This window comes from Somniosus microcephalus, chromosome 23, assembly GCF_052327205.1.
Source record: "Somniosus microcephalus isolate GS21.2 chromosome 23, FLI_Smic_1.0, whole genome shotgun sequence".
NCBI lineage: Eukaryota > Metazoa > Chordata > Chondrichthyes > Squaliformes > Somniosidae > Somniosus > Somniosus microcephalus.
Window position 1 is genome coordinate 9,930,091 of NC_141009.1, and position 26,440 is coordinate 9,956,530.

General features: G+C 48.9%; 1 protein-coding gene across 1 annotated transcript; it reads left to right on the forward strand.

The window, feature by feature from the left end:
* On the forward strand, positions 1 to 26,440 carry LOC147101636 (torsin-1A-like). Its single transcript, XM_085965362.1, has 5 exons — positions 1 to 199; positions 9,496 to 9,761; positions 10,960 to 11,135; positions 22,964 to 23,085; positions 24,324 to 26,440. The coding sequence occupies exons 1-5, from the start codon at positions 1 to 3 to the stop codon at positions 24,584 to 24,586; spliced, it is 1,026 nt and encodes a 341-aa protein (XP_085821488.1). The 3' UTR covers positions 24,587 to 26,440.

Genomic DNA, 26,440 nt, shown 5'->3' on the forward strand with positions numbered 1-26,440 from the left:
ATGAAGCCGGTGTCCCGGGCCGCGCTGCTCCTGCTCCTCCTCCTGTCCCCCCCGCGGTCGGTGGCCGAGGAGCCCATCAGTGTGGGCATCGCGGTCGGGGTGGCCACCGCTCTGACCGGCCTCCTCAGCACCTTCCCCACGCTCTACTGCAAGTTCCAGGAGTGCTGCGAGGCCCAGTGGGTGCAGCTCAACCTCACAGGTAAAGCCTCATCCAAATGTTACAATGCACTGGTGTCTACAATGCACAGGGTGTCTACAATGCACAGACTATTCACAATGCACAGGGTGTCTAAAATGCACTGGGTATTTATTTACAATGTACAAACTATTTAAAATGCACTGGGTATTTACAATGCGCATAATACATAACATGCCGTTTATTTAAAATGCACAGGGTATCTACGATGCACAGGGTATCCACAATGTACTGTTTATTTACAATGTACAGGCTATTTTGCAGAACCCCCCTCTCCAGGGATAGATATTACAATGATTGGCACTATAGTATGATGAATAATGCATTTAAAAGATCTCAATTGCCAATAATAATTTGAGCCCAGATTGTAGGAAGAAGAAAGACAGACTTGCATTTCTGTAGCGCCTTTCATGACCTCCGGATATCTCAAAGTACTTCATAGCCAATGAAGTACATATGAAGTGTAGTCACTGTTGTAATGCAGGTAATGTACTACTAATGTAATAGTTACTCAGTTAGTTTCTATATATTGTTAGGCTCTGGCCGTAGTCCATGTCCTTTATTGCTCTCGCTGAGCATTGTTAAGTCTGTGTGTTATAATGAGAATTATTACACAGACCACAAGAGTAAATTTTAACAGTTCTTTACTAGTCGAAGGTCAGGGCGGAACTGCCCAATAAATCCTTACACAGCACTTATATACCGGTGTGGTCACCACCGGTATTACAGTATACAGCAGCCAAGATAAAGTAGTGCAACTCTTAAAATAGTTCTCTTAAAGGTGGAACGGTTACATACACCACAATCCTCCCCTTTTAGCTTAACAGTATATATTCCCCATTAACATAACATAATAACATATATACACAACTTCATGTACAACAGTTCACAGATTCAGTCTCTCTGGAGGCTTCCTGACTCGGTCCGGATAACGCCTCGGTGGTGTAGTAGTTTTCGGTGGTGTAGTAGGTTCTGTTGGCAAGGTCGATTCGGCTTGAATGCCAGTGTCGGGTTCATCTGATTCCAGTATCACCGGATCGGAGGTAGATACTATGGGTATCTCTGCTTCATCATTAGGCGTATAGAGTTGTGGAGTAGGTTGTCCCTTTTCGGATGACTCTATGATCTGGTCAACATGGCGCCTTATTATGCTTTCACCAATGTTCACGGTATACATCAGCGGTCCTAGTCGTGTGCAAATAGTTCCAGGCTGCCATTTCTCGGTACGGTAGTCCCGGGCCAAAACTTGTTGACCTATCTGGAAGGTTCTAGTTGGCCTTTCATTCATGCCTTGAAATTGCCGGTTCTCTACGTCCCTTCTGATGTTTGGCTTGATCAAATCCAGCCGGCATCTTAGTCTTCTATTGAAAAACATCATGGCGGGAGTTTGGTTTGGAACCGCATGTGTTGCATTCCTGTACGCCAACAAGAAGTTATCTACCTTATGTTGTAGATTTATGTCTTCATTACCCATGGCCTTTATGGCCTTCTTGAAGGTCTGGACAAACCTTTCAGCTAATCCATTGGTGGCGGGATGGTATGGGGCAGACGTGTTGTGCTTAACCCCATTGTTTTTTAAGAACTTCCTGAATTCTTCGGACACAAATTGCGGTCCATTATCAGAACAGATCTGTTCCGGCAGCCCATTCCTGGCAAATATGGTCCTTAATACTGTGATGGTTTTTTCCGTGGTGGTGGAGGACATCTTTATTACCTCCGGCCACTTGGAGTGTGCATCCACCGCGATTAAGAACATTGAGTCCATAAATGGACCAGCAAAGTCGATATGTACCCTTTGCCATGGAGATGAGGGCCACTCCCATGAATGTAGAGGGGCTTGTGGTGGGGCGTTTTGGACCTTCTGGCATCCTAGACAGCTCTTGGTCATTTCTTCGATGTCTCCATCGATACCTGGCCACCACACAAACGCTCTGGCTAGGTTCTTCATTTTTACTCCACCCAGATGCCCCTCGTGAAGCTCCTTTAGCACTTTATGCTGGAGTTTGGGTGGAATCACCACTCTGGATCCACACATCAACGTTCCTCGGCACACTGACAGCTGCTCTCTTCTTTGCGAGAATGCTGGCAACAGTGGTTCGCCATGTGCTGGCCATCCCTTCACCGTTAAATCGTAGACTCGTGAGAGAGTCGGGTCATTTCTCGTTTCCTTTTCAATAGTGGAATGTCTACCAGTAACAAATTCTACCATGGTTGAGTGGAACATCTCCACTGGGTCCACTGTAGGCGCCTCTTCTACCGTTGGCAACGGTAGGCGCGATAAACCGTCAGCATTCCCATGCTGTTTTGATCCTTTGTATTCTATGTCATATTGGTGTGCCCCTAGGAAAAGGGACCACCTCTGTAGTCTTTGCGCTGTCACAATGGAAACGCCCTTTTTAGGGTTGAATATGGATACCAATGGCTGGTGGTCTGTCAGCAGTGTAAACTTCTGGACCTGCAGGTAATGATTAAACTTCTTTACTCCCCACACCAGGCTGAGAGCCTCCCTATCTATCTGAGCATAGTTGCGCTCAGCGGAGGTCAATGATCTGGATGCAAATGCGACTGGCCTTTCCGAGCCATTTGGCAACTTGTGTGAGAGTACTGCTCCAATACCATAAGGAGAAGCATCACAAGCTAAACGAATAGGTAGCGTTGGGTTGAAGTGAGCCAACACTTCCTCTGAGGTGATCAATGCCTTGCTTTTGCGAAAGGCCTTCTTACAGTCCTCGCTCCACTTCCATGGTACTTCTTTCTGCAAAAGAGCATTCAGCGGGTGCAGCACCGTGGATAGATTTGGCAGAAACTTATGGTAATAGTTAATCAACCCTAGGAACGACCTCAGCTGGGATACATTTTCCGGAGCGGGAGCCTTCACAACAGCTTCGATCTTGTCAGGTGACTTGTGCAGCCCCTCCTGGTCAATGACATGACCACAGTACGAGATCCGTTTCTGAAAGAACTCACATTTCTGGCGATTAACTCGAAGGCCATATTCCTTCAACCTGGTGAGCACCAGTTTCAAATTTGCAAGGTGTTCCTCATCGTCATCTCCTGTAATCAGGATATCGTCCAAGTAACATTGAGTGCTTGGAATTCCCTGTAATACCTGCTCCATGGCCCTCTGCCAAATTGCTGGAGCCGAAGCCACTCCAAAAACCAGTCTATTATATCGATACAAGCCTCTTTGCGTGTTGATTGTGAGATACTGGCGCGACTCTTCCTCAACTTCCATCTGTAAGTACGCTTGCGCCAGGTCTATCTTGGTGAAGTGTTTCCCGCCAGACAATGAAGCAAAGATATCCTCAATCCGCGGAAGCGGATATTGCACTGTGTGAAGCACTGGATTAACTGTGATCTTGAAGTCTCCACAGATGCGGACCTTCCCCGGTTCCCCTGGCTTGTTACTCGATGAACGCTTCATGACGGGAACAATGGGCGTGGCCCACTCACTCCAGTCCACCTTAGACAGTACTCCTGAATGTTCAAGCCCTTCCAGCTCAGCTTCCACAGCAGGTCGTATCGCATAAGGTACCGGTCTGGCTTTGAAAAATTTTGGGTTTGCATGTTCTGCAATCTTGATTTTTGCCGTAATTCCTCTCAGTGTTCCCAGTCCCTGTTGAAACACCTCTTTAGCCTCATCCAATATTCTGGACAATCGTTCAGGTTTGACATCTTTTTTTCCGGAATCTACCGTTACTGCTTTTAGGGAGTGCCAGTCCATATTTATTTTCCTGATCCACTCCCGTCCCAGAAGTGGTGGACCTCCCTCAGGTAGTACATATATGTCCATTCCTTGGTGTTCTTTGCCCTTGTGTACCACCTTGACTTTTATCTTTCCGATGGGGTATACTTTTTGCCCCGTGTATGTCTGCAATACTATCTCCGTATCCCGTAGGGGAATATGTGTGAATAACCTTTTGTAATCTTGCTTATTCATGACCGTCAACGCTGATCCAGTGTCCAGTCCCATCTTCGTCGCCACTGTTAAGTCTGTGTGTTATAATGAGAATTATTACACAGACCACAAGAGTAAATTTTAATAGTTCTTTACTAGTCGAAGGTCAGGGCAGAACTGCCCAATAAATCCTTACACAGCACTTATATACCAGTGTGGTCACCACCGGTATTACAGTATACATCAGCCAAGATAAAGTAGTGCAACTCTTAAAATAGTTCTCTTAAAGGTGGAACGGTTACATACACCACAAGCATGGTTCCAGTTATTGGACAATTCTAAAAGGGGGTTGGTTATATATAACAACTTGCATTTATATAATGCTTTAAATGCAGAAAAATGTCTGTGCTTCACAGACGTGCCACTGAGGTTGCAAACCGTCTGGTTCAGCCTGAGGCAGTGGCCAGTGGAGAGGGATGGAATCACTGGTAAGGCTACAGAGTTTGTGGTGGGGTTGCGAAGACGATGGCTTTGGTTTGCCCAATATTTAACTAGAGGAAGTTACAGCTCATCCAAGACCCGGATGTTGGACAAGCAGTCTGACAGCACGGGGTCAGTGGAGGGGCTGAGATAAGTGGTGGGGAGGTAGAATTGGTTGTCACCAGCATACACACCCATTGGGCTGTAAGAAGCAACAGTGTCAGTCATGGTTCAGTGGGCAGCACTCTCGCTTTTGAGTCAGAAGGCTGTGGGTTCAAGTCCCACTCCAGAAACTTGAGCACAAAAATCTAGGCCGACACTCCAGTGCAGTACTGAGGGAGTGCAGCACTGGTAGAGGTGCCGTCTTTCGGATGAGATGTTAAACTGGCTGCTGCATTTCCTACATTAAAACGGTGACTGCATTTCCAATGTACCTAATTGGCTGTAAAGCACTTTGGGACGTCCTGAGGTCATGAAAGACGCTATCGAAATGCAAGTCTTTCTTTGGTTCTTTTTACAAGTGGAAGCTGGCCCCATGGCTTCAGATGATATGGCCAAGGAGATGCAAGTAGATGAGGAAGGTGGTGGGGAGGCAAGGATGGACCCTTGGGTGACTGTAGAGGTGACAGTGGAGGAATAGGAAGAGAGGTCATTGCCAGGGACGCTCTGGCTACAATTGGAAAAGTGGTACCAAGCAAGGGAAGACCCCATCGGACTGGGCAACAGAGGGGAGGTGTTGAAGGAGGTTCACGAGATCAACTGCGTCTTGAAGGCTGCAAGACGAGATGGGATAATGCACGACATTCTCAAAGTCAACAAATGAAACAGTGAAAAGGGAAGTAAAATTGTGGCATCGTTGAGGAACAGTGGAAGAGTTACGGAGCCCAGCAGAAGCCTGAGAGTGAAATTAATAGATTTACACCACTAAGGGGTAGGACATGATTGTTTTTCCTCTGGGCTGTGAGTACCCAATCTTGGTGGTGCGGACATGCAGAAGCACCAGCCATCGGCCAGATGCTTTCCCTTGACAGAGGTATGATAACTGGCGTCTCGCTCTCCCTCACAACTAGAGACAGTATATGACAGGAGGGAGAAGAGGGATGGGAAGAAAATACATTGTGAAATAACTCAGGCCTTGGCTGGAGTATTGTGTCCCATTCTGGGCACCACACTTCAGGAATGATGTCAAGGCCTTAGAGAGGGTGCAGAGGAGATTTACTAGAATGGTACCAGGGATGAGGGACTTCAGTTACGTGGAGAAGCTGGGGTTGTTCTCTTTAGAGCAGAGAAGGTTAAAGGGCGATTTAAGAGGTGCTCAAAATTATGAGGGGTTTTGATGGAGTCGATGGGGAGAAACTGGTTCCACTGGCAGGAAGGTCGGTAAACAGGAGACACTGATTTAAAGTACAGGAAACTCTTTTTTTTATCCGGCACCGGCGTGGTGCCGGTTGATCAAAAAGTCCGGATTACAGAGAGGTGTACTTACCAAGGTATGAGAGCCCCGTACATGGCCATAGATCCAGGCGTCCCTGTTGCATGGCAACAGGTGCAGGAACCCCGGTTACACGGCCAGTAATATGAAGTAAAACTTACCTGAACCTACTCCTGAATTTTGCTGGTTAAGAGAGGTTTCCGGTTATTTAGGTGCCGGTAAAGAGAGTTTCCTGTAATTGGTAAAAGAACCAGAGGGGGAGAGGAAATATTTTTTTCTTTGTGACTCCTGACAACGCAGGAGCATTCTACGCATTAGTGTCCGGTCCCAAATGTAAAAAATATCGCAAATCACACAACACCAGGTTATAGTCCAACAGCTTTATTTGAAATCACAAGCTTTCGGAGCGCTGCTCCTTCGTCAGGTGAAGTGAAGAGAAACATACAGGCACAGCATATATAGTCAGAGAAAACTGCCAGATGATTACAGGTAATCTTTCTAACTGCCCTTTATCACACCTCGGCAGAGAGATAATCACAGCAATCAAAGGTGTGAATGGTGTCCAAACAGGTCAGTCAGGAAAACATTACATCAAAGAACAATGAGGTGGGGTCACAAGGGGTCAAATGTTGCAGATGCTGGGGTCTGTATGAAAAACAGAAAAAAACCAAAAAACTTTGCTGGAAATCACAGCAGGTCCGGCCGCATCTGTGCAGAGAGAACAAGCCAACGACGACTTGAGTCTGGATGACTCTGTCAGGTGGGGTGTTACATGTAGTGTGACATGAACCCAAGATCCCGGTTGAGGCCGTCCTCATGAGTGCGGAACTTGGCTATCAGTTTCTGCTATCAGGACATCATTGCCAGGGACGCTCTGGCTACAATTGGAAAAGTGGTACCAAGCAAGGGAAGACCCCATTGGGCTGGGCAACAGAGGGGAGGTGTTGAAGGAGGTTCACGAGATCAACTGCGTATTGAAGGCTGCAGGACGAGATGGGATAATGCACGACATTCTCAAAGTCAACAAATGAAACAGTGAAAAGGGAAGTAAAATTGTGGCATCGTTGAGGAACAGTGGCAGAGTTACGGAGCCCAGCAGAAGCCTGAGAGTGATATTAATAGATTTACACCACTAAGGGGTAGGACATGATTGGTTTTTCTTTGGGCTGTGAGTACCCAATCTTGGTGGTGCGGGCATGCAGAAGCACCAGCCATCGGCCAGATGCTTTCCCTTGACAGAGGTATGATTTTTTTTTTTATTCATTGATGGGATGTGGGCGTCGCTGGCTAGGCCTGCATTTAGTGCCCATCCTTAATTGCCCTTGAGAAGATGGTGGTGAGCCGCCGCCTTGAACCGCTGCAGTCCATATGGTGTAGGTACACCCACAATGCTGTTAGGAAGGGAGTTCCAGGATTTGGGGCCAGCGACAGTGAAGGAACGGCAATACAGGTCCAAGTCAGGATGTTGTGTGGCTTGGAGGGGAACTTGTAGGTGGTGATGTTCCCATACGTCTGCTGCCCTTGTCCTTCTAAGTGGTAGAGGTCGCGGGTTTGGAAAGTGCTGTTGAAGGAGCTTTGGCGAGTTGCTGCAATGCATCTTGTAGATGGTACACACTGCAGCCACAGTGCGCTGGTGGTGGAGGGAGTGCCAATCAAGCGGGCTGCTTTATCCTGAATGGTGTCGAGCTTCTTGAGTGTTGTTGGAGCTGCACTCATCCAGGCAAGTGGAGAGTATTCCATCACACTCCTGACTTGTGCCTTGTAGATGGTGGAAAGGCTTTGGGGAGTCAGGAGGTGAGACACTCGCCGCAGAATTCCCAGCCTCTGGCCTGCTCTTGTAGCCACAGTATTTATATGGCTGGTCCAGTTCAGTTTCTGATCAATGGTAACCCCCAGGATGTTGATAGTGGGGGATTCAGCGATGGTAATGCCATTGAATGTCCTGAATGTCAAGGGGAGATGGTTAGAGTCTCGCTTCTGACCTTATGATGGAGGGAAGGTCATTGATGAAACAGCTGAAGATGGTTGGGCCTAGGACACTGCCCTGAGGAACTCCTGCAGTGATGTCATGTGATTGAGATGAATGACCTCCAACAACCACAGCCAACTTCCTTTGTGCTAGGTATGATTCCAACCAATGGAGAGTTTTCCTCTTGATTCCCATTGACTTCAGTTTTGCTAGGGCTCCTTGATGCCACACTCGTTCAAATGCTGCCTTGATGTCAAGGGCAGTCACTCTCACCTCACCTCTGGAGTTCAGCTCTTTTGTCCATGTTTGGACCAAGGCTGTAATGAGGTCAGGAGCTGAGTGGCCCTGGCGGAACCCAAACTGGGCGTCAGTTAGCAGGTTATTGCTGAGTAAGTGCTGCTTGATAGCACTGTCGACGACACCTTCCATCACTTTGATGATTGAGAGTAGACTGATGGGACGGTAATTGGCTGGGTCGGATTTGTCCTGCTTTTTGTAGACAGGACATACTTGGGCAACTTTCCACATTGCCGGGTAGATGCCAGTGTTGTAGCTGTACTGGAACAGCTTGGCTAGGGGCGCAGCTAGTTCTGGAGCACAAGTCTTCAGTACTATTGCCGGAATATTGTCAGGGCCCATAGCCTTTGCAGGTAAGTTTTACTTCATATTGTACTTGTCTTCCTCGATCTGTTGCTGTGCAAGGGTGTGGCTGCAGCTGTTGCTAAGCTACAGAGACGCTTGGAACTTGTGGCCATTGTTCTGCACTTGTTGCTAAGCAACAGGGTTTGTTGTTTTATACGGAGCTGTCAGCTCTCCATATCTTTTACTATAGCTTTCGGTTATCCGGAATTTTTGATGAACCGGCACCACGTTGGTGCCGGATAAAAAAAAGTTTCCTGTACCACACTTCAGGTAGGATGTCAAGGCCTTGGAGAGGGTGCAGAGGAGATTTACTAGAATGGTGCTGGGGATGAGTTATGTGGAGAGACTGAATAAGCTGGGATTGTTCTCTTTAGAGCAGAGAAGGTTAAGGGGCGATTTAAGAGTTGCTCAAAATTATGAGGGGTTTTGTTAGAGTAGATGGGGAGAAACTGGTTCTACTGGCAGGAAAGTCGGTAACCAGAGGACTCCGGTTTCAGGTAATTGACAGAAGAACCAGAGAGGAGGGGAGAATTTGTTTTACACAAGTTGTTGTGATCTGGAATGCGCTGCCTGAAAGGGTGATGGCAGCAGATTCAATAGTAACTTTCATAAGGGAATTGGATAAATACTTGGAGGGTAAAATCATTTGCAGGGCTGTGGGAAGGGACAGGGGAGTGGGTCTAATCGGAGAGCTCTTTCAAAGAGCTGGCACAGGCACGATGGGCCGAATGGCCTCCTTCTGTGCCACATGATGCTATTCTTTAAAAAATAAAATATATTTGCTGTTTAAAAAATTGAGTAATGATGGCGAAACTCTGCTTTTAAAAGAATGCTTTTATTTGTGTGATAATCTAGTCTTGTTTTATTTACAAAACCAGGGTTGAAGATGGACTTGGAAAACAAACTGTTCGGACAACACATTGCCAAGCAAGTTGTTTTGAAGGCTATCAAAGGTTTCTTGTCTAATCCAACCCCCAAAAAGCCCCTAACTCTGTCTCTACACAGTTGGACTGGGACGGGCAAGGACCTAATTAGTAAAATAATAGCTGAGAACATTTACAGAAAAGGGCTGGAGCGTGACTATGTCCATCAGTTTGTCTCCCATCTGCACTTCCCTTATGCTCAGCATCTCAACCACTATAAGGTAACGTCACGGTTTGATTGAAACTTGTATTGTTCGATGGGATGTGTTCAGTTAAGTGCTTCTCACCGGCTAAGGAGCCGAAACAAAGTGAAATTAGAACCAGGGATATGTGGAGAGTAATGGAAACCCAGGTTGTCTGGGTTATATATAAAATGATGGATACCCAGTGAGTTGGAGTTTGTAAATTAATTGAGGGGTTCAGGTGATGCCATAACCTAGAAAAGTGAGATTTAAGCAATATGTAAACACCATCTGAACCCTGAGGTCTAATTAGTGCCTGAAAATCGCTCCCATGTATTTAATTTTTTTAAATAATGTACAGTGTAAAGTTGCTGGTCATTTCATTTATTTATTTTGATTCTATTCCCCTCTTTTCCCCCCCCCCCCCACGCCCCCACCGGATGTTGATGTTGGTGACTGGGTAACATTCGCGTTGAAGAACCAACGAGCGTGACAATTAATATTTAGACCTAGGGAAAGGGGCCTACCTACTGGCAGAGTGTCTATTGACGCCACTGTGTTAGCCAATGAGCTGAAGGCCTGACGGGACAGACGGCAGGACTCACAGCAGTCTCTTTTTACAGCAGGCGGAGTCTCTTTTTACTGCAGAGTCCATTTTTACCGCCGCACTATATTTTATAGTCCACGGAGTTAATTTAAAAAGAATCCTTACAGACTACAGCAAACTGAGCTCGTGACCGAAAGTGCAGACCGATAAAAGCAGGGTGATTCGGTGGATCGTTTCTTAATACAAATTCTGTGTATAAAATCAATTCCAGTCACTTACAGCAGCGCGTGATTGACGGGGGAAATACCCAGTCATTTCCATTCTGGCCGGGAATAGTGGTGTCACTATCTGCTGCCACATACAGGTGGTTGTATTGGTTGGCGATGGTGCCCATTCTGGGCAGTGGTTCTATTTATCCCTGCATAAATATTAAGTTAAACTATCCAGGATATTAAAAGTGCATTCCCATGAATGAATTCTATTAGCTAGAACAAATATATGTATGTGCAAATGTGAATAATTTGTGTGTAATAGAGAAGTCTGCAAGAACTTTAAAAGAAATAGTGCCAGAGTTAGAACCACCAAGAACAGTGCTGTCAGAATTGATATTTTTTTTTAAAAAAGGAGCTTGGCTATTTTTAGGGGATTCAAACATTTTTTAAAAGTTTTTTCCTCAATTAATTAATTCAGCAACAGTTGCAGCAGTGGATTCACGGGAATGTTAGCGTGTGTGGTCGATCCATGTTTGTTTTTAGTGCAGCAGACAAAATGCACTCTGGACTCATTAATTCCATTGAACCATTCTTGAATTATTACAGCCACCTTGATGGAGTGAGTTATCGAAAGGCCATATTCATCTTCCTGAAGTAAGTATGAGCTGGTTTTTGGATCTGTTGCACCTGTGAGGCGTGTGCCTTTATTTTCCTCTTCTGCATCTGATTGGGCAGGCCAGGCAGCCTGCTCCTGAATTTATGGTCATCTTGCCCAGCTGCCAAGAAGTGTACAAGAGTTGCCCGATGGGCATGTCCCGTATGACATTCCCAGTGGGCTTCCCTCTCATGGGAGGGATGTAGGGACTTCCTCTGGAGGGGGCCATGTTGACTTTGGATAATAGTGTAAAACGGGCGATATCAGATCAACCGCCCATTATACACCCTTTCCCAATGGAAATGGAAGATCGGGAAAGATGTCTTAACAACATTAACAACTTGCATTTATATAGCGCCTTTAACGTAGTGAAACGTCCCACGGAGTTATCAACAAAATTGGATACTGAACCACAGAGATATTAGGACAGGTGACCGAAAGTCTAGCCAAAGAGATAGGTTTTACGAAGCATGTTAAAGGCGGAGAGGCTTAGGGAGGGAAGGCCAGAGTTTAGGGCCTAGACAGCTGAAAATTTTGGTTGCGCAAGAGGCCAGAATCGGAGGAGCGCAGAGATCTTGGAGGGTTGTGGGGCTGGGGGAGGTTACAGAGGTCGGGAGGGACGAGGCCACGGAGGGATTTGAAAACAAGGATGAGAATTTTAAAATCGTGGCATTGCTGGATCGGGAGCCAATGTAGGTCAGCGCGCACAGGGGAGATGGGAGAATGGGACTTGGTGCAAGTTTGGATACAGGGTCGCAGAGTTTCGGATGAGCTCAAGTTTATGGAGGGTGGAAGGTGGGAGGCCGGCCAGAAGAGCGTTGGAATAGTCAAGTCTAGAGGTAAAGGCGGCTGATCAGATTATACCCCGTTTTACACTATCGCCCAATGTCAAAATTACCCGCCCCCAGCACCCCCTAGAGACTCTTCCTCTGTAGCCCTGCTGTTATTGGAGCCCCAGAGTGAGAAAATAAAACATGCTTCCCCTCATGAGCTGGCACTCAGCAGGCACAATAGCACCAAGTGGTGCTTGCCTTTGATGCTCTTGTGCGCTGGTCAAATCTTTCAACTGAACCCACAATTGGGTAAACCATGCCTTATTGCTACGGCTGCCCTGGGTGTGTCTTGCTGCTGGTGGCTGCCTGGGAAAGCTTTCAGTTGGTGGGCCCTGGGTCACGAGAAGGGGTATAGTTCAAGTTCAACTTCAAAGTGCTTAGACATAAGAAAAAAAGGTAATTTTGTCAGAACCAATCTTTTAAATGGACACTGGAGCCCGTGCTTTTGAGCTTAAGCCTCCTCTAGCGCCATACTGATATACCTATCAATTCATCCAATGAAAAGCGACGAGTTAAGATAGTAACTATAGGTTTTTATTGGCTAAATAACAGAGCCCACCCTCGTGGGTGATCGGGTCCAACAAGGAGGAATACCAGCCAGTCGACCACCTTTATACCTGGGCAAGCAGGCGGAGCCATGGGCGGAGTCAGCTGTGGTCAGCCCAGGTATAACAGCGTGACAAGAGGTGACCTTGTGTAGTGATACAACAGTGTAAACAGTGATAACCATAGTGTAACGATAGTGAACGATAAAAGTGGTTTACCACATTCACCCCTTGTTTAGATTTGAGTCCGGCGGGGTGAAGTGTACTACCAGTTCGGGTATGTCAGTCTGTCCGGAGGCCTCGTAAGTCTCTCTGATCGGCGCGGCGGCGGTGATGCAGTATCCGATGTTAATGCTGGTGTCTGCGTGGTCGGCGAAGGCTCGTGGGGTTCCGGCATGCCGTCTACCTGGGGTGGATTTGGGGGTGTGGTGGGGGGTAACGGTGGTGTCTCAGGGGTGCCCGAGGGTGCAAGGTCTCGTAAGGAGACTGTGTCCTCCCGCCCGTCTGGGTATGCCACATAGGCGTACTGGGGGTTGGCGTGCAGGAGGTCCACCCTCTCGACCAGGGGGTCCGTTTTATGGGCCCTCACGTGCTTTCGCAGCAAGACGGGCCCCGGAGAAGTCAGCCATGTTGGTAGCGAGGTTCCCATAGTCGACTTCCTGGGGAAAACAAACATTCGTTCATGGGGGGTGGCGTTAATGGCCGTGCAAAGCAGTGACCGGATGGAATGCAGCGCTGCCGGGAGGACTTCCTGCCAGCGAGAGGTTGGCAGGCCCTTAGACTTTAAGGCTAAGAGAACGGCCTTCCAGACAGTCGCGTTCTCTCTTTCCACCTGGCCGTTCCCTCGGGGGTTGTAGCTGGTGGTCCTGCTTGCAGCAATACCTCTCGCTAGTAGGAACTGGCGAAGTTCCTCGCTCATGAAGGATGAGCCCCGGTCGCTATGTATATAGTTCGGGAACCCGAACAAGGCGAAGAGGTCGTTCAGGCATTTGATGACCGTGGTACTGGTCATGTCTGGGCAGGGGAAGGCAAAGGGGAAACGGGAGTACTCATCAATAATGTTGAGGAAGTACACATTACGGTCAGAGGACGGGAGGGGCCCCTTAAAATCGATGCTCAAGCGCTCGAAGGGGCGGGTGGCCTTGATCAGGCTTGCTCTGTCCGGCCTAAAGAAATGCGGTTTGCATTCGGCGCAGGTTTGGCAGTTCCTGGTCATGGTCCTGACCTCCTCGATGGAGTAGGGCAGGTTGCGGGCCTTAATGAAGTGGTAAAGTCTGGTGACCCCGAGGTGGCAGAGGTCGTTGTGGAGGGTCTGCAGTCTATCAATTTGCGCGTTGGCGCATGTACTTCGTGATAGAGCATCTGGGGGTTCGTTCAGTTTACCAGGCCGGTACAAGATATCATAATCATAGGTGGAGAGCTCGATTCTCCACCTCAAGATCTTGTCGTTCTTGATTTTGCCCCTCAGCTTGTTATTAAACATAAAAGCGACCGAACGCTGGTCGGTGAGGAGGGTAAATCGTTTGCCTGCCAGGTAATGCCTCCAGCGTCGTACTGCCTCCACGATTGCCTGGGCCTCCTTCTCGACTGAAGAGTGTCGGATCTCAGGGCCCTGGAGGGTCCTTGAGAAGAAGGCCACAGGTCTCCCCGCCTGGTTAAGGGTTGCTGCTAGGGCGAAGTCGGATGCATCGCTCTCCACTTGGAAAGGGATAGACTCATCCACCGCGTGCATCGTGGCCTTAGCAATGTCTCCCTTTATGAGGGAGAAGGCTGCGCACGCTTCTGCTGTCAGGGGGAAGGAGGTGGACTTCATGAGGGGTCTGGCTTTGTCCGCATAATTCGGCACCCATTGGGCATAGTAGGCGAAGAGCCCCAGGGTTCTCTTCAGCGCCTTTGGACAGTGGGGGAGGGGTAGCTCCATGAGGGGGCGCATTCTTTCGGGGTCGGGGCCGATGACCCCGTTCTCTACTACGCAGCCGAGGATGGCGAGACGCGAGGTGTTAAACACACATTTCTCCTTATTGTAAGTGAGGTTCAGCCGTTCGGCCGTACGGAGGAATTTCTCCAGATTAACATCGTGGTCCTGCCGGTCGCGGCCGCAGATGGTGACGTTATCTAGATAAGGGAACGTGGCCTGCAGCCCGTTCTGGTCAACCATCCGGTCCATCTCCCTTTGGAAGACCGAAACCCCGTTGGTGACGCCGAAGGGAACCCTAAGGAAGTGGTAGAGGCGGCCATTCGCCTCGAAGGCGGTATACTGGCGGTCCTCAGAGCGGATAGGGAGTTGGTGATAGGCCGACTTAAGGTCGATGGTGGAGAATACCCGGTACTGTGCAATCTGATTGACCATATCAGATATGCGGGGAAGGGGGTATGCGTCCAGCTGGGTGTACCGGTTTATGGTTTGGCTGTAGTCGATGACCAGGCGGTTTTTATTGCCGGTCTTAACGACTACGACCTGGGCACGCCAGGGGCTGTTGCTCCTCTTGATGATGCCCTCCTTCAGGAGACGCTGCACCTCAGAGCTAATAAAAGCTCTGTCCCCGGCGCTGTACCGCCTGCTCTTGGTGGCGACGGGTTTACAGTCGCGGGTGAGGTTAGCGAACAGGGAGGGGGGCGGGACCTTGAGGGTGGATAGGCCGCAGGTGGTATGCGGTGGGCGGTTTAAAGGCTGCTGGTTGTCGACTGTGAGTGGGGGGAGGGGTCCACCGTATGCCAAAGTGACACTTTGAAGGCGGGATTGGAAGTCCAGCCCTAGTAGGACGGCAGCGCAGAGCTGGGGCAGGACGAGGAGTTTAAAATTTTTATACTCCGTGCCCCTAACCGACAGGGTCACAACACAGTAGCCGCTGATGTCTGTAGAATGGGACCTCAACGCCATCGAGATCCGGTTGCGCGTTGGCCGGACAGTGAGGGAGTAGTGGCTCGCCGTGTCTGGATGGATGAAACTCTCCGTGCTTCCGCTGTCGAACAGGCAGGTCGTGGCGTGGCCGTTTACTTTGATGTCCATCATGGACTTGGACAGGTGATGCGGGCGAGCTTGGTCCAGTGTGACGGAGGCTAGTGTATGGCTGAGCGAGCTGCTGTAGTCTGCGGGTGAGGCGGTGGTCGGGTCTGGAGACAAGGTGGCGGTCGAGTGTGGTGGGCAAAATGGCGGCGCCCACGAGGTTGAATAAAATGGCGGAGGAGATGGCCGCCCCCACAACTCACATGAGGTACTGCTGGCGTCGGTGGCCTTGATCAAAGATGGCCGCCCCACGACTCTCGAGGGGATACTGGCATCTGTGACCTTGATGAAAGATGGCCGCCCCCACAACTCGCATGAGGCACTGCTGGCGTCTGTGGCTCTCCCCCTGCAGGCCTTAGCGAAGTGGCCTTTCTTGTGGCAATCGGAGCAAGTCGCGTTTCTTGCAGGGCAGCGTGTCCTCGGGTGTTTCGCCTGGCCACAGAAGAAGCAGCCGGCGGCCTGATCGCGGGGCTCCGATGTTGCAGCCGGTACCGGGGGTGGCGGTCCCGATCGGTTCTGGGACGCCGACGCTGAGGTAGGTCCCAGAGGTGGCGGTGCGAGGGGTATTGCGGCCGGGGTCGGGCCGGAGTCCCAGCGTCGCGCAGCACAGTACCTGGAATACGCCTCGAGGTCCCGATGGGCCACTTCCAGAGAGCGAGCGAGGGCTGCAGTTGTATTCAGGTCGAGGTCCTTTGATTCGAGCAGTCTTTGCCGTGAGTAGTCGGACCGAAGGCCTTTCACGAAGGCATCGCGCATATTCCCTTCAGTATTTTCTGCAGCCGTTACAGCTTTAAAGTCACAGTCCCTGCCGAGTGTTTGTAGCGCCCATAAAAATTCATCTACAGACTCTCCTGGCTGTTGCGAGCGGGATCTTAGGAGATGTCTGGCATACATAGAGTTTACCGGGCTCCGGTACTGCTCTTTCAGCAGGTTGAGGGCGTCCTCGTATGTAGTAAGGTCCTGGATGAGTGCAAATACTTTAGGGCTCACTTGGGCGGTCAGAACTCTTAGTTTGGATCCCGGAGGCACGCCAGATTCTCCCAGGTAGGATTCGAAACAGCTCAGCCAGTGTTTGAAGTCGAGGGCTGAGTTCGCTGCCTGTGGGTTTAGATCCAGGTACGGCGGTCGGCGGGCTCGCAGCCAGGCCGGCTGCTGTGGCTGTTGTAGCTGGCCGTTTGGCTGGTCGTTTGGCTGCTCCGATCCACTCATTTCAAAATTTAGCCAATAAAATTGATATACCTATCAATTCATCCAATGAAAAGCGACGAGTTAAGATAGTAACTATAGGTTTTTATTGGCTAAATAACAGAGCCCACCCTCGTGGGTGATCGGGTCCAACAAGGAGGAATACCAGCCAGTCGACCACCTTTATACCTGGGCAAGCAGGCGGAGTCATGGGCGGAGTCAGCTGTGGTCAGCCCAGGTATAACAGCGTGACAAGAGGTGACCTTGTGTAGTGATACAACAGTGTAAACAGTGATAACCATAGTGTAACGATAGTGAACGATAAAAGTGGTTTACCACACATACTTAACAGGGTTAAAGGCACACGGGGCGCCCAGTACGTACCACGAGGTGTTGTTTGGATACTGAGCCCCAAGAAGCTGGCAGGAAAGAGGGAATGGCTTTTTGTGCTTAGCGCATAATAGACTGCTTGCCTAGCCTGTGTAGTCCACAGTGCTAATGATCCACAGTACTGAAGCTTCATCTGACCTGGCAACCAGGCTGAAATTGCTGTTTCAGTTTGCCAGTACATTTCACTTGAATGTACATTTTACCTTGTACAGCATGGATGAGCAATCATTTGGGCTGGAGGGCCACTTAACAAAGTTTTGGTGAGCTGTTGAAGGCCGCACACCAGTGTTCCCTCCCAAGGTGTGCGGCTGCACGACCGCGCACCAATCGCGAGGTTGCGCTCCGACTGCTCACCAGCTGCTGCCGCTGGAAGAGATTTTTTGCTTTCCCAAATTATTTGCAGAGAGCCCACGGCTCCTATCTTGAAGTCTAGCAGCAAAACCAACCTGTTACCGTGCTCGATTTGTCTGGAGTACACGATCCCATTTAAAACTGTACTTGTTCACTTTTGTTAAAGTTCATGTTATCATTGCAAAATATGTAATATTTTAGTGTACATTTTCTCAATGTGTCGTTTTTTTTTTAGAAAATTCCTTTTTGTAATTTTTCTCCGTGTTTGCATGAGCTAACTTTATCAAGGGCTCTTCACTCTGCTATTTAAAAAAAAAAAAAAAAAAACACCAGAAACCCAAGCAGGAAGAAGTTGGGCTTCTCAGTGTGTGAGAGAGAATGAGTGTGCATATTTATTTTTGGGAAGTGGGAGTACACAAAAGGTTCAAACGGGGACAGTTTTAACTGTGGAGCAGTGTTGGCTTAAGCCAGGGGATGGGTTTATTTATCGTTTTTATCTCCCTGTAGAATGTCCGTTCACTTGCGAACAAGGCCCTTGTCATCCATGAGCTTATCGTGGATGACTGCATCGACATCATGGCCCTGACGGAAACTTGGTTGAGGGGTGATGACACCTTACCCTTAAATAAAGCCTCCCCACCTGGCTATACCTTCCACCACTTGCTCCGCTCAGACCGCCGTGGTGGCGGTGTGGCTCTCATCACCAAATCGCACCTTGGTCTGTCCCCCCTATTCCTCTGGCAGTTTCTCCTCCTTTGAGCATCTCCTCTTATTCCACCCCTCCCGCCTCATTTAAAATTCTTGTTCTCTACTGCCCATCCAAGTACCATAAACATTTTATTACTGAGATATCTTAACTGTTCTCCCTCAGACTCTGCACCCAGCGAGTTCTCATCCTCGGTGATTTCAACCTCCATCTCAATTCATCATGCTCTCTCTCCTCTGTGTTCACTAGTCTCCTATCCTCCCTTAATCTCTCCCTCCATGTAAACTCCCCAACCCATATTTACGGCCACCCCCTCGACCTTGCCATCTCTCGTGGCCTTGCTACTCCCATCGTGTCAATTGCAGATAAGGCCATCTCTGACCACTTCCTTGTATCGCTCTCCACCCACATCCCCCTTCCCCCACCCAAACCTACTTCCTTCTGTGTCTGTCCCTGGAAAAAAAACTCTCTCCAAACCCTTACAGCTGCACTTATGAAATCCCAACTGTCCACCATGACATTTCTGCAGCTACCGATCTGCTCAACCACACTCTCACCACCACCTTTGATGCCCTAATCCCTATTAAAACTATTACTTTCTCACCCTGGCTGTTCCCCCTGGTACGACCCTCATCTTTCATCTTCACTTCCTTAAGTCCAAGGGACGCAGACTCGAATGGATATGGCGGACAACTGGTTTAGCCATTCACCGCCAGATCTGGCTGGACCACATAAAGCATTATCGGGTCCTGCTCTCGTCTGCCAAAATTGCTCACTGTTCCAGAATCATTCTGCAATGCAAAGATATACCCCGGATACTATTTCCTGCTGCTAACTGTCTTCTTAAACCCCTCTCCCCTGTCTCCTCCACACTCACCTCTGACAACAAGTGTGAGGAGCTCATGGACTTCTTTGTCTCTAAGATTAAGACCAGCTGCCTCTGCCATTTCCTTTCCTTCCCCATGCCCACTGGGCCAAACTTCCTTTAAGATTCCCCCCTGCCCTAGCCCTGAACTCGCATCTTTCTCCAGTTTCTCTCCAATCTCCCCTCTTGACCTCTCCGCGCTCATCTTGTCCATGAGACCCACTTCCTATTCCCACTAAACTGCTGACAACCCAACTTCCTTTTCTGGCTCCCATGTTAGCTGACATTGTTAATGGTTTACTCTCCTCCGGTACTGTCCCCCCCCCTCCTTCAAATCTGCTGTCATCACCCCCTCTCCTTAAAAACCGACCCTTGACCCCACTGTCCTTGCAAGCTACCGCCCCATCTCCAGCCTCCCTTTCCTCTCAAGTCCTTGAACGTGTTGTCGCCTCCTAAATCCGTGCCCATCTTTCCCGGAACTCCATGTTTGAATCTCTCCAATCAGGTTTCCGCCCTTGTCACAGTACCAAAATGGCTCTCATCAAAGTCACAAATGACATCCTTTGTGACTGTGACAAATGTAAACTATCCCTCCTCGTCCTTCTTGACCTGCCTGCAGCCTTTGACACGGTTGACCACTCCATCCTTCTCCATCGTCTTCCAGCTGAATGGGACTGCACTCGCCTGCTTCCATTCTTATCTTTATAATCATAGCCAGAAAGTCATCTGCAATGGCTTCTCTTCCCACTCTCACATCGTTACCTCTGGTGTCCCCCAAGGACCTATCCTTAGCCCCCTCCTATTTCTCATCTATATGCTGCCCCTTGGCGACATCATCCGAAAGCATGGCATCAGTTTCCACATATACGCTGACGACACCCAGCTCTACCTCACTACCTCTTCTCTTGACCCCTCCACTGTCTCTAAATTGTCAGACTGCTTGTCCGACATACAGTTCTGGATGAGCAGAAATTTTCTCCAATTAAATATTGGAAAGACCGAAGCCTTTGGTCCCCGCCACAAACTCTGTTCCCGAGCCCCCGACTCCATCCCTCTCCCTAGCATCTGTCTGAGGCTGAACCACACTGTTCGCAACCTTGGTGTCATATTTGACCCTGAAATGAGCTTCCAACCACATATCCGTGACATAACAAAGACCGCCTACTTCCACCTCCTTAACATCGCCCGTCTCCGCCCCGCCTTAGCTCATCTGCTGCTGAAACCCTCATCCATGCCTTTGTTACCTCTAGACTGGACTATTCCAACGCACTCCTGGCCGGCCTCCCACATTCCACCCTACGTAAACTTGAGGTCATCCAAAACTGCCTGTATCCTAACTCGCACCAAGTCCTGTTCACCCATCACCCCTGTGCTCACTGACCTCCATTTGCTCCAGGTTAAGCAATGCCTCGATTTCAAAATTCTCCTCCTTGTTTACAAATCCCTCCATGGCCTCGCCCCTCCCTATCTCCGCCTCACAACCCCCTGAGATCCTCTAATTCTGCCCGCTTGAGCATCCCTGATTATAATCGCTCAACCATCGGTGGCTGTGCCTTCAGCTGCCTCAGCCCTAAGCTCTGGAATTCCCTGCCTAAACCTCTCCGCCTCTTTTTCCTCCTTTTTAAGACGCTTCTTAAAACCTACCTCTTTGACCAAGTGTAACCACTACTTATTGGGTTAGGGATGTAACAGGTTTTAAGCAGGTGCAGAGGCAGGGAAAGGGGGGGGGGTAGGAGAGGGGAGGAAGGACGGTCTGTGCTAGGATGAAAGGCAGGAGAGATTAAATGTTGCAAATGGGAATGGCAGAATCATCAACAGCAGCAGCCTGAAAAAATGGGGGCAGGAGTTATAGTCTGAAATTGTTGAACTCAATGTGAGTCCAGAGGGCTGTAAAGTGCCTAATCGAAAGATGAGGTGCTGTTCCTCGAGCTTCCGCTGAGCTTCACTGGAACAGTGCAAGAGGCTGAGGACGGTGAGGTCTGAGTGGGAGTGGAGCGGTGAATTAAAGTGACAGGCGACCAGAAGCTCGGGGTCCCCCTTACAGACTGAACGGAGGTGTTCCGCAAAGCGGTCACCCAATCTGCGTTTGGTCTCCCCAATGTAGAGGAGACCGCATCGTGAGCAGCGAATACAGTATACTAGATTGCGAGAAGTACAAGTAAATCGCTGTTTTACCTGGAAGGGGTGTTTGGGGCCCTGGACAGGGGGGAGGTATAGGGGCAGGTGTTACATCTCCTCCGCTTGCACGGAAAGGTGCCAGGCGAAGGGGAAGGGCTGTTTGGGGTGATGGAGGAGTGGACTAGGGTGTCTCGGAGGGAGCAGTCCCTGCGGAATGCTGAAAGGGGAGGGGAGGGGAAGATACGTTTGGTGGTGGGATCACTTTGGAGGTAGCGGAAATGCCGGAGGATGATCCGTTGAATGTGGAGGCTGGTGGGGTGAAAGGTGAGGACAAGGGGAACCCTATCGTGGTTCCGGGAGGGAGGGGCAGGGGTGAGGGCAGAAGTGCGGGAGATCGAACTGACATGGTCGAGGGCAGTGTCAATCACGGTAGAGAGGAATCCTCGGTTGCGGAAAAAGGAAGACATGTCTGAAGCACTGGTGTGGAAGGTGGCATCGTCGGAGCAGTGGGCTTGTAGTGGATGTTTGTTGATAGCCTATCGCCAGAAATGGAGACAGAGAAGTCGAGGAAGGGAAGGGAAGAGTTGGAGATGGACCATGTGAAGGTGAGGGAAGGGTGGAAATTGTGAATGAAATTTTCTAGTTCGGGGCGAGAGCAGGAAACGGCACCAATACAGTCATCGATGTACCGGACGAAGAGGTGAGGGAGGGGGCCTGAGTAGGACTGGAACAAAGAATGTTCCACATAGCCCATGAAAAGGCAGACATAGCTAGGGCCCATGCGGGTTCCCATAGCAACACCTTTAATTTGGAGGAAGTGAGTGGAGTCAAAGGCGAAGTTGTTCAATGTGAGAACAAGTTCAGCCAGGCGGAGGAGGGTGGGGTTGGATGGGGACTGATTGGGCCTCTGTTCAAGGAAGAAGCGGAGCGCCCTCAGGCCGTCCTGGTGGGGGGTGGAGGTGTAGAGGGATTGGACGTCCATAGTGAAAAGGAGACGGTTGGGGCCAGGAAACTGGAAAATTTACAGCCTTCTGGACTCAACATTGAGTTCAACAATTTCAGTGTTTCCAGAATTTTCTCGTTATTTCAGATTTCTAGCACCCACAGTATTTTGCTATTGTCCAAAGTATAGAAACTGTCTTCCGAAGCCCCTCCAATCTTTCAAAGGATATCCAAGGTAATACAACACCCAGCTGAACACCCCCCCCCCCCCCCCCAAATTAAAACTGCTAGAATTTGCACATCTCAAAAGGCTACAGAGAAATGTAATTCTATTTCAAAGATATGGTGGATTTAAAAAGCTGTAATTGTCTTGTGAATGTGCCAGATGGGAAATGACATTGAAAGTGAAGGTTGTATTGTGTGAAGAGAAACTAAAGGGAAAGAAGTTACTTGATTCATCCTTGAAACCCAGGAGATTGGGTTGAATTGTGGGACCATGATGCCTTTATTTTATACAATCATAGACTTACAGCACAGGAGGAGGTCATTCGGCCCGTCGTCCCTGTGCCGGCTCTTTGAAAGAGCTCTCCCATTTAGTCCCACACTCCAGCTTTTTCCTCCATAACCCTGCAAATTAGTCCTCTTCATGTACATGTCCAATCGTCTTTTGAAAGTTTCTATGGAATCTGATTCTACCACCCTTTCAGGTAGTGCGTTCCAGATCTTAACAACACTCTGAAGTAATTTCTCTTCATTTCCCCTCTAGTTCTTTTGCCAGTGACTTAAAATCTTTGATCTCCTACTTACTTTTGCTCCTACCTACACTCATAAACACTGGCTGAAGGGAACTAATATAATACATGTCTGTGGTTCCTTTGTTGCTAGCAATATCGGTGGTGAGAAGATGAATGAAATTGTGCTAAATTTCTCGGAGCGTGGGATGAAAAGGGAAGATATTCAATGGAAAGACTTGGAAAACAGTCTGCTGGAAACCTATAACAAAAAGAGTAAGTGTGTGTTGTTTCTTGAGCAAGGAACGGAAGAGGTCTTGTGATGAAACTTCGTCTCCCTGACAACAAACATGCTGACTGACCAACCCAATGGTGTCTCTTCACATTCATTGCCATGCTCAGCTTCCCTGGAAATGGCTCCAAAACTATCACATTATACTGCTGCTTTGCAGCATTTCCCTCCACTTGTTTTTGTAATATTGCCTTTTGTTTCACTTTCTGTATTTTTTTTTTTTTTAATCTAAAAATAGAAAGCTGTCCCCACTACAGGAAACTTTGGTTTATCCGGAGGTTGTATGGCCGGAAACTTTGCTCTAACGGCAGAAATCAGCAGCCGTTTTGGTTAGTTTTTCTTTCTCCTAGCATTCTTTTAACAGGCAGGCTCTGGAAAGTGTCTTTATAGCTTAGCAACAGCTTCAGAGACGCTTCCAAGGTACGGGCCGAGTGTTTACAAGCTAAGCTGTTGCTGAGCAACAGTGTTTGTTGTCAAATACGGAGATTTTCATCTCCGTATGCTTCAACGTTGACTTTGCATGTCCGGCAATTTTGATATATCTGCAACACGTCGGTGCCGGATATCAGAACTTTTCCTGTACTATTAAAAAATTATGTATCCGAGTAGTCTGAGACCATCAGACCGAATACCAGGTTCGAGTATTGTGTATATTCATCTCCCTGGCTGAGGATTTTCTAATATTTCACAATCCATTGTCCCATTCCAGAGACTTGAGCAAAAAATCCAGGCTGACACTCCCGGTGCAGTGCTGAGGGAGTGCTGCACTGTCGGAGGTGCTGTCTTTCGGATGAGACGTTAAACCGAGGCCCCGTCTGCGCTCTCAGGTGGACGTAAGAGATCCCGTGGCACTATTTCGAAGAAGAGCCGGGGAGTTATCCCCGGAGTCCTGGGCCAATAGTTATCCCTCGACCAAAATCACTAACAACAGATGATCTGGTCATTACCTCAGTGCTGTTTGTGGGAGCTTGCTGTGCGCAAATTGGCTGCCGTGTTTCCTACATTACAACGGTGACTACAAAAAAGTTTCTCATTGGCTGTAAAGCACTCTGGGACATCCTGAGGTTGTGAAAGGCGCTATATAAATGCAAATCCTTTTTATTACTATAATATCTCAATTTATTTCGGTATTGTATTGGACGAGCCGAAACATTTTATATTAAAGAATGCCTGCAGTCTAAGAATGATACGAATGTGACTGTTTTTTGTTTTATTTCCACAGGTGGATTCTGGCACACTGGCCTCGTCGAGAAAAACCTAATAGACTATTTTATTCCTTTTCTCCCATTGGAGTACAAGCACGTTGTGTTGTGTGCAGAAGCTGAGCTGCAATCAAGGCATTTTAAAGATGTTAAGCAAACGGCTATCAAAGTGGCAGAAGAAATGAAATACTTTCCAGAGGACACAATGCTATTTTCAATCAAGGGCTGCAAAACTGTGGCCTCAAAAGTGGATTTTTGGGGAGCCACAGAAAAAAACAGATAGAATAATGCCTTTTATTTTTAAGTAAATCCCTTTTATATATCATGGTGTGGCAAATTAAATGGTGGTATAGCTTTTTATTTGGACAAATTGGGGTTCATCGCTTTAATATTTACGTAAGTGGCAGACTTGATCCTGGATTTTTCTAAACTTTGAAGTCTCTCCTGCACGAAACTGTGTTTTAGGACATTTCAAAAACAAATATTTAGACCAGAAGTTTTCTTTTTTTTTATTAGTATAAACGGTGACTCTTTGAATCTTGACATTTGAGTGAATGAAAATCCAGGATGGTTGGCCCGGTACTGCCTGGTGTTTCAAGGGCAATGCAGTCTGCTTGATTGGCACCCCATCCACTACCTTAAACATTCACTCCCTCCACCACTGGCGCACCGTGGCTGCAGTGTGTACCATCTACAAGATGCACTGCAGCAAGTCACCAAGGCTTCTTCGGCAGCACCTCCCAACCCCGCCACCTCTACCACCTAGAAGGACAAGGGCAGCAGGTGCATGGGAACACCGCCACCTCCAAGTTCCCCTCCAAGTCACACACCATCCTGACTTGGAAGTATATCGGCCGTTCCTTCATTGTCACTGGGTCAAAATCCTGGAACCCCCTCCCTAACAGCACTGTGGGAGTACCTTCACCACACGGGCTGCAGCGGTACAAGGCGGCGGCTCACCACCACCTTCTCCGGGGCAGTTCGGGATGGGCAATAAATGCTGGCCTTGCCAGCCACGCCCACATCCCATGAATGAATTTTTAAAATGCACTGAAGGGAAAGTGGGTGGGGGAGAAACTCCTAATTGTGGGGAATGCTCAATCTGCAACATAACCACTACGCTACCGTTCCCCCACCCCACGGGAGACGTATGCACCCAGACCATGGTGCCGACTGACTGGCTCAGGGTGCGTAGTCCTGGGTTACCTGCATAGGAAGAGAAAAGTTTTAAAAATATTTATTAAAAAACCAAGTTAAACTAAGATATAAAATTAGGATTGGATGATTTTTTATACATTACAGTAGAAATCAGTGTAATGACTAATGATAAAACAATGGGGGTGTTTGTCTTAAGACATTCTGATTGGGTCTGCGTGAGTATGCTATGGTTTAGAAGTACTTTAGGCTGTTAAGTACTTATTCCTGTAGGGCGGGGTCTTTACAGTGAAAAATGTGTTAATGTAATAAATGTAGGTCATATTTTAATATGGGAATCTTTCTCTCTCCTTGCTCGCCCTCTCTTCGCCCTCTGTCTCGCTGTCTGTCTGTGTGTCTCTCTCTCTTCGCTGTCTCTGAAAACGTCTGTGTCTCTCTGTTCGACCCCCCTCTCTCTTTGCCCTCCTCTCTCTCTCTCTCTCTCTCTCTCTCTCTCATCACCCCCCCCCCCTTTCTCTCGGCCCCCCTCTCTCTCTCCGCCCCCCCTTTCTCTTTCTCTCGCCCCCCCTTCTCTTTCTCTCGCCCCCCTCTCTCTTTCTCTCTCGCCCCCCCCTCTCTCTCCACCCCCCCTCTCTCTCCACCCCCTCTCTCTCTCCACCCCCTCTCTCTCTCCACCCCCTCTCTCTCTCCACCCCCTCTCTCTCTCCACCCCCTCTCTCTCTCCACCCCCTCTCTCTCTCCACCCCCTCTCTCTCTCCACCCCCTCTCTCTCTCCACCCCCTCTCTCTCTCCACCCCCTCTCTCTCTCCACCCCCTCTCTCTCTCCACCCCCTCTCTCTCTCCACCCCCTCTCTCTCTCCACCCCCTCTCTCTCTCCACCCCCTCTCTCTCTCCACCCCCTCTCTCTCTCCACCCCCTCTCTCTCTCCACCCCCTCTCTCTCTCTCCACCCCCTCTCTCTCTCTCCACCCCCTCTCTCTCTC

What these genes read in the sequence shown, in the direction of transcription:
- LOC147101636 (XM_085965362.1), top strand. Translation starts at nt 1, where the DNA reads ATGAAGCCGGTGTCCCGGGCCGCGCTGCTCCTGCTCCTCCTCCTGTCC. An exon ending in AGCATCTCAACCACTATAAG is followed by an intron (nt 9,762 to 10,959) that starts GTAACGTCACGG and finishes TAATTAATTCAG; the next exon opens with CAACAGTTGCAGCAGTGGAT. An exon ending in GCCATATTCATCTTCCTGAA is followed by an intron (nt 11,136 to 22,963) that starts GTAAGTATGAGC and finishes CTTTGTTGCTAG; the next exon opens with CAATATCGGTGGTGAGAAGA.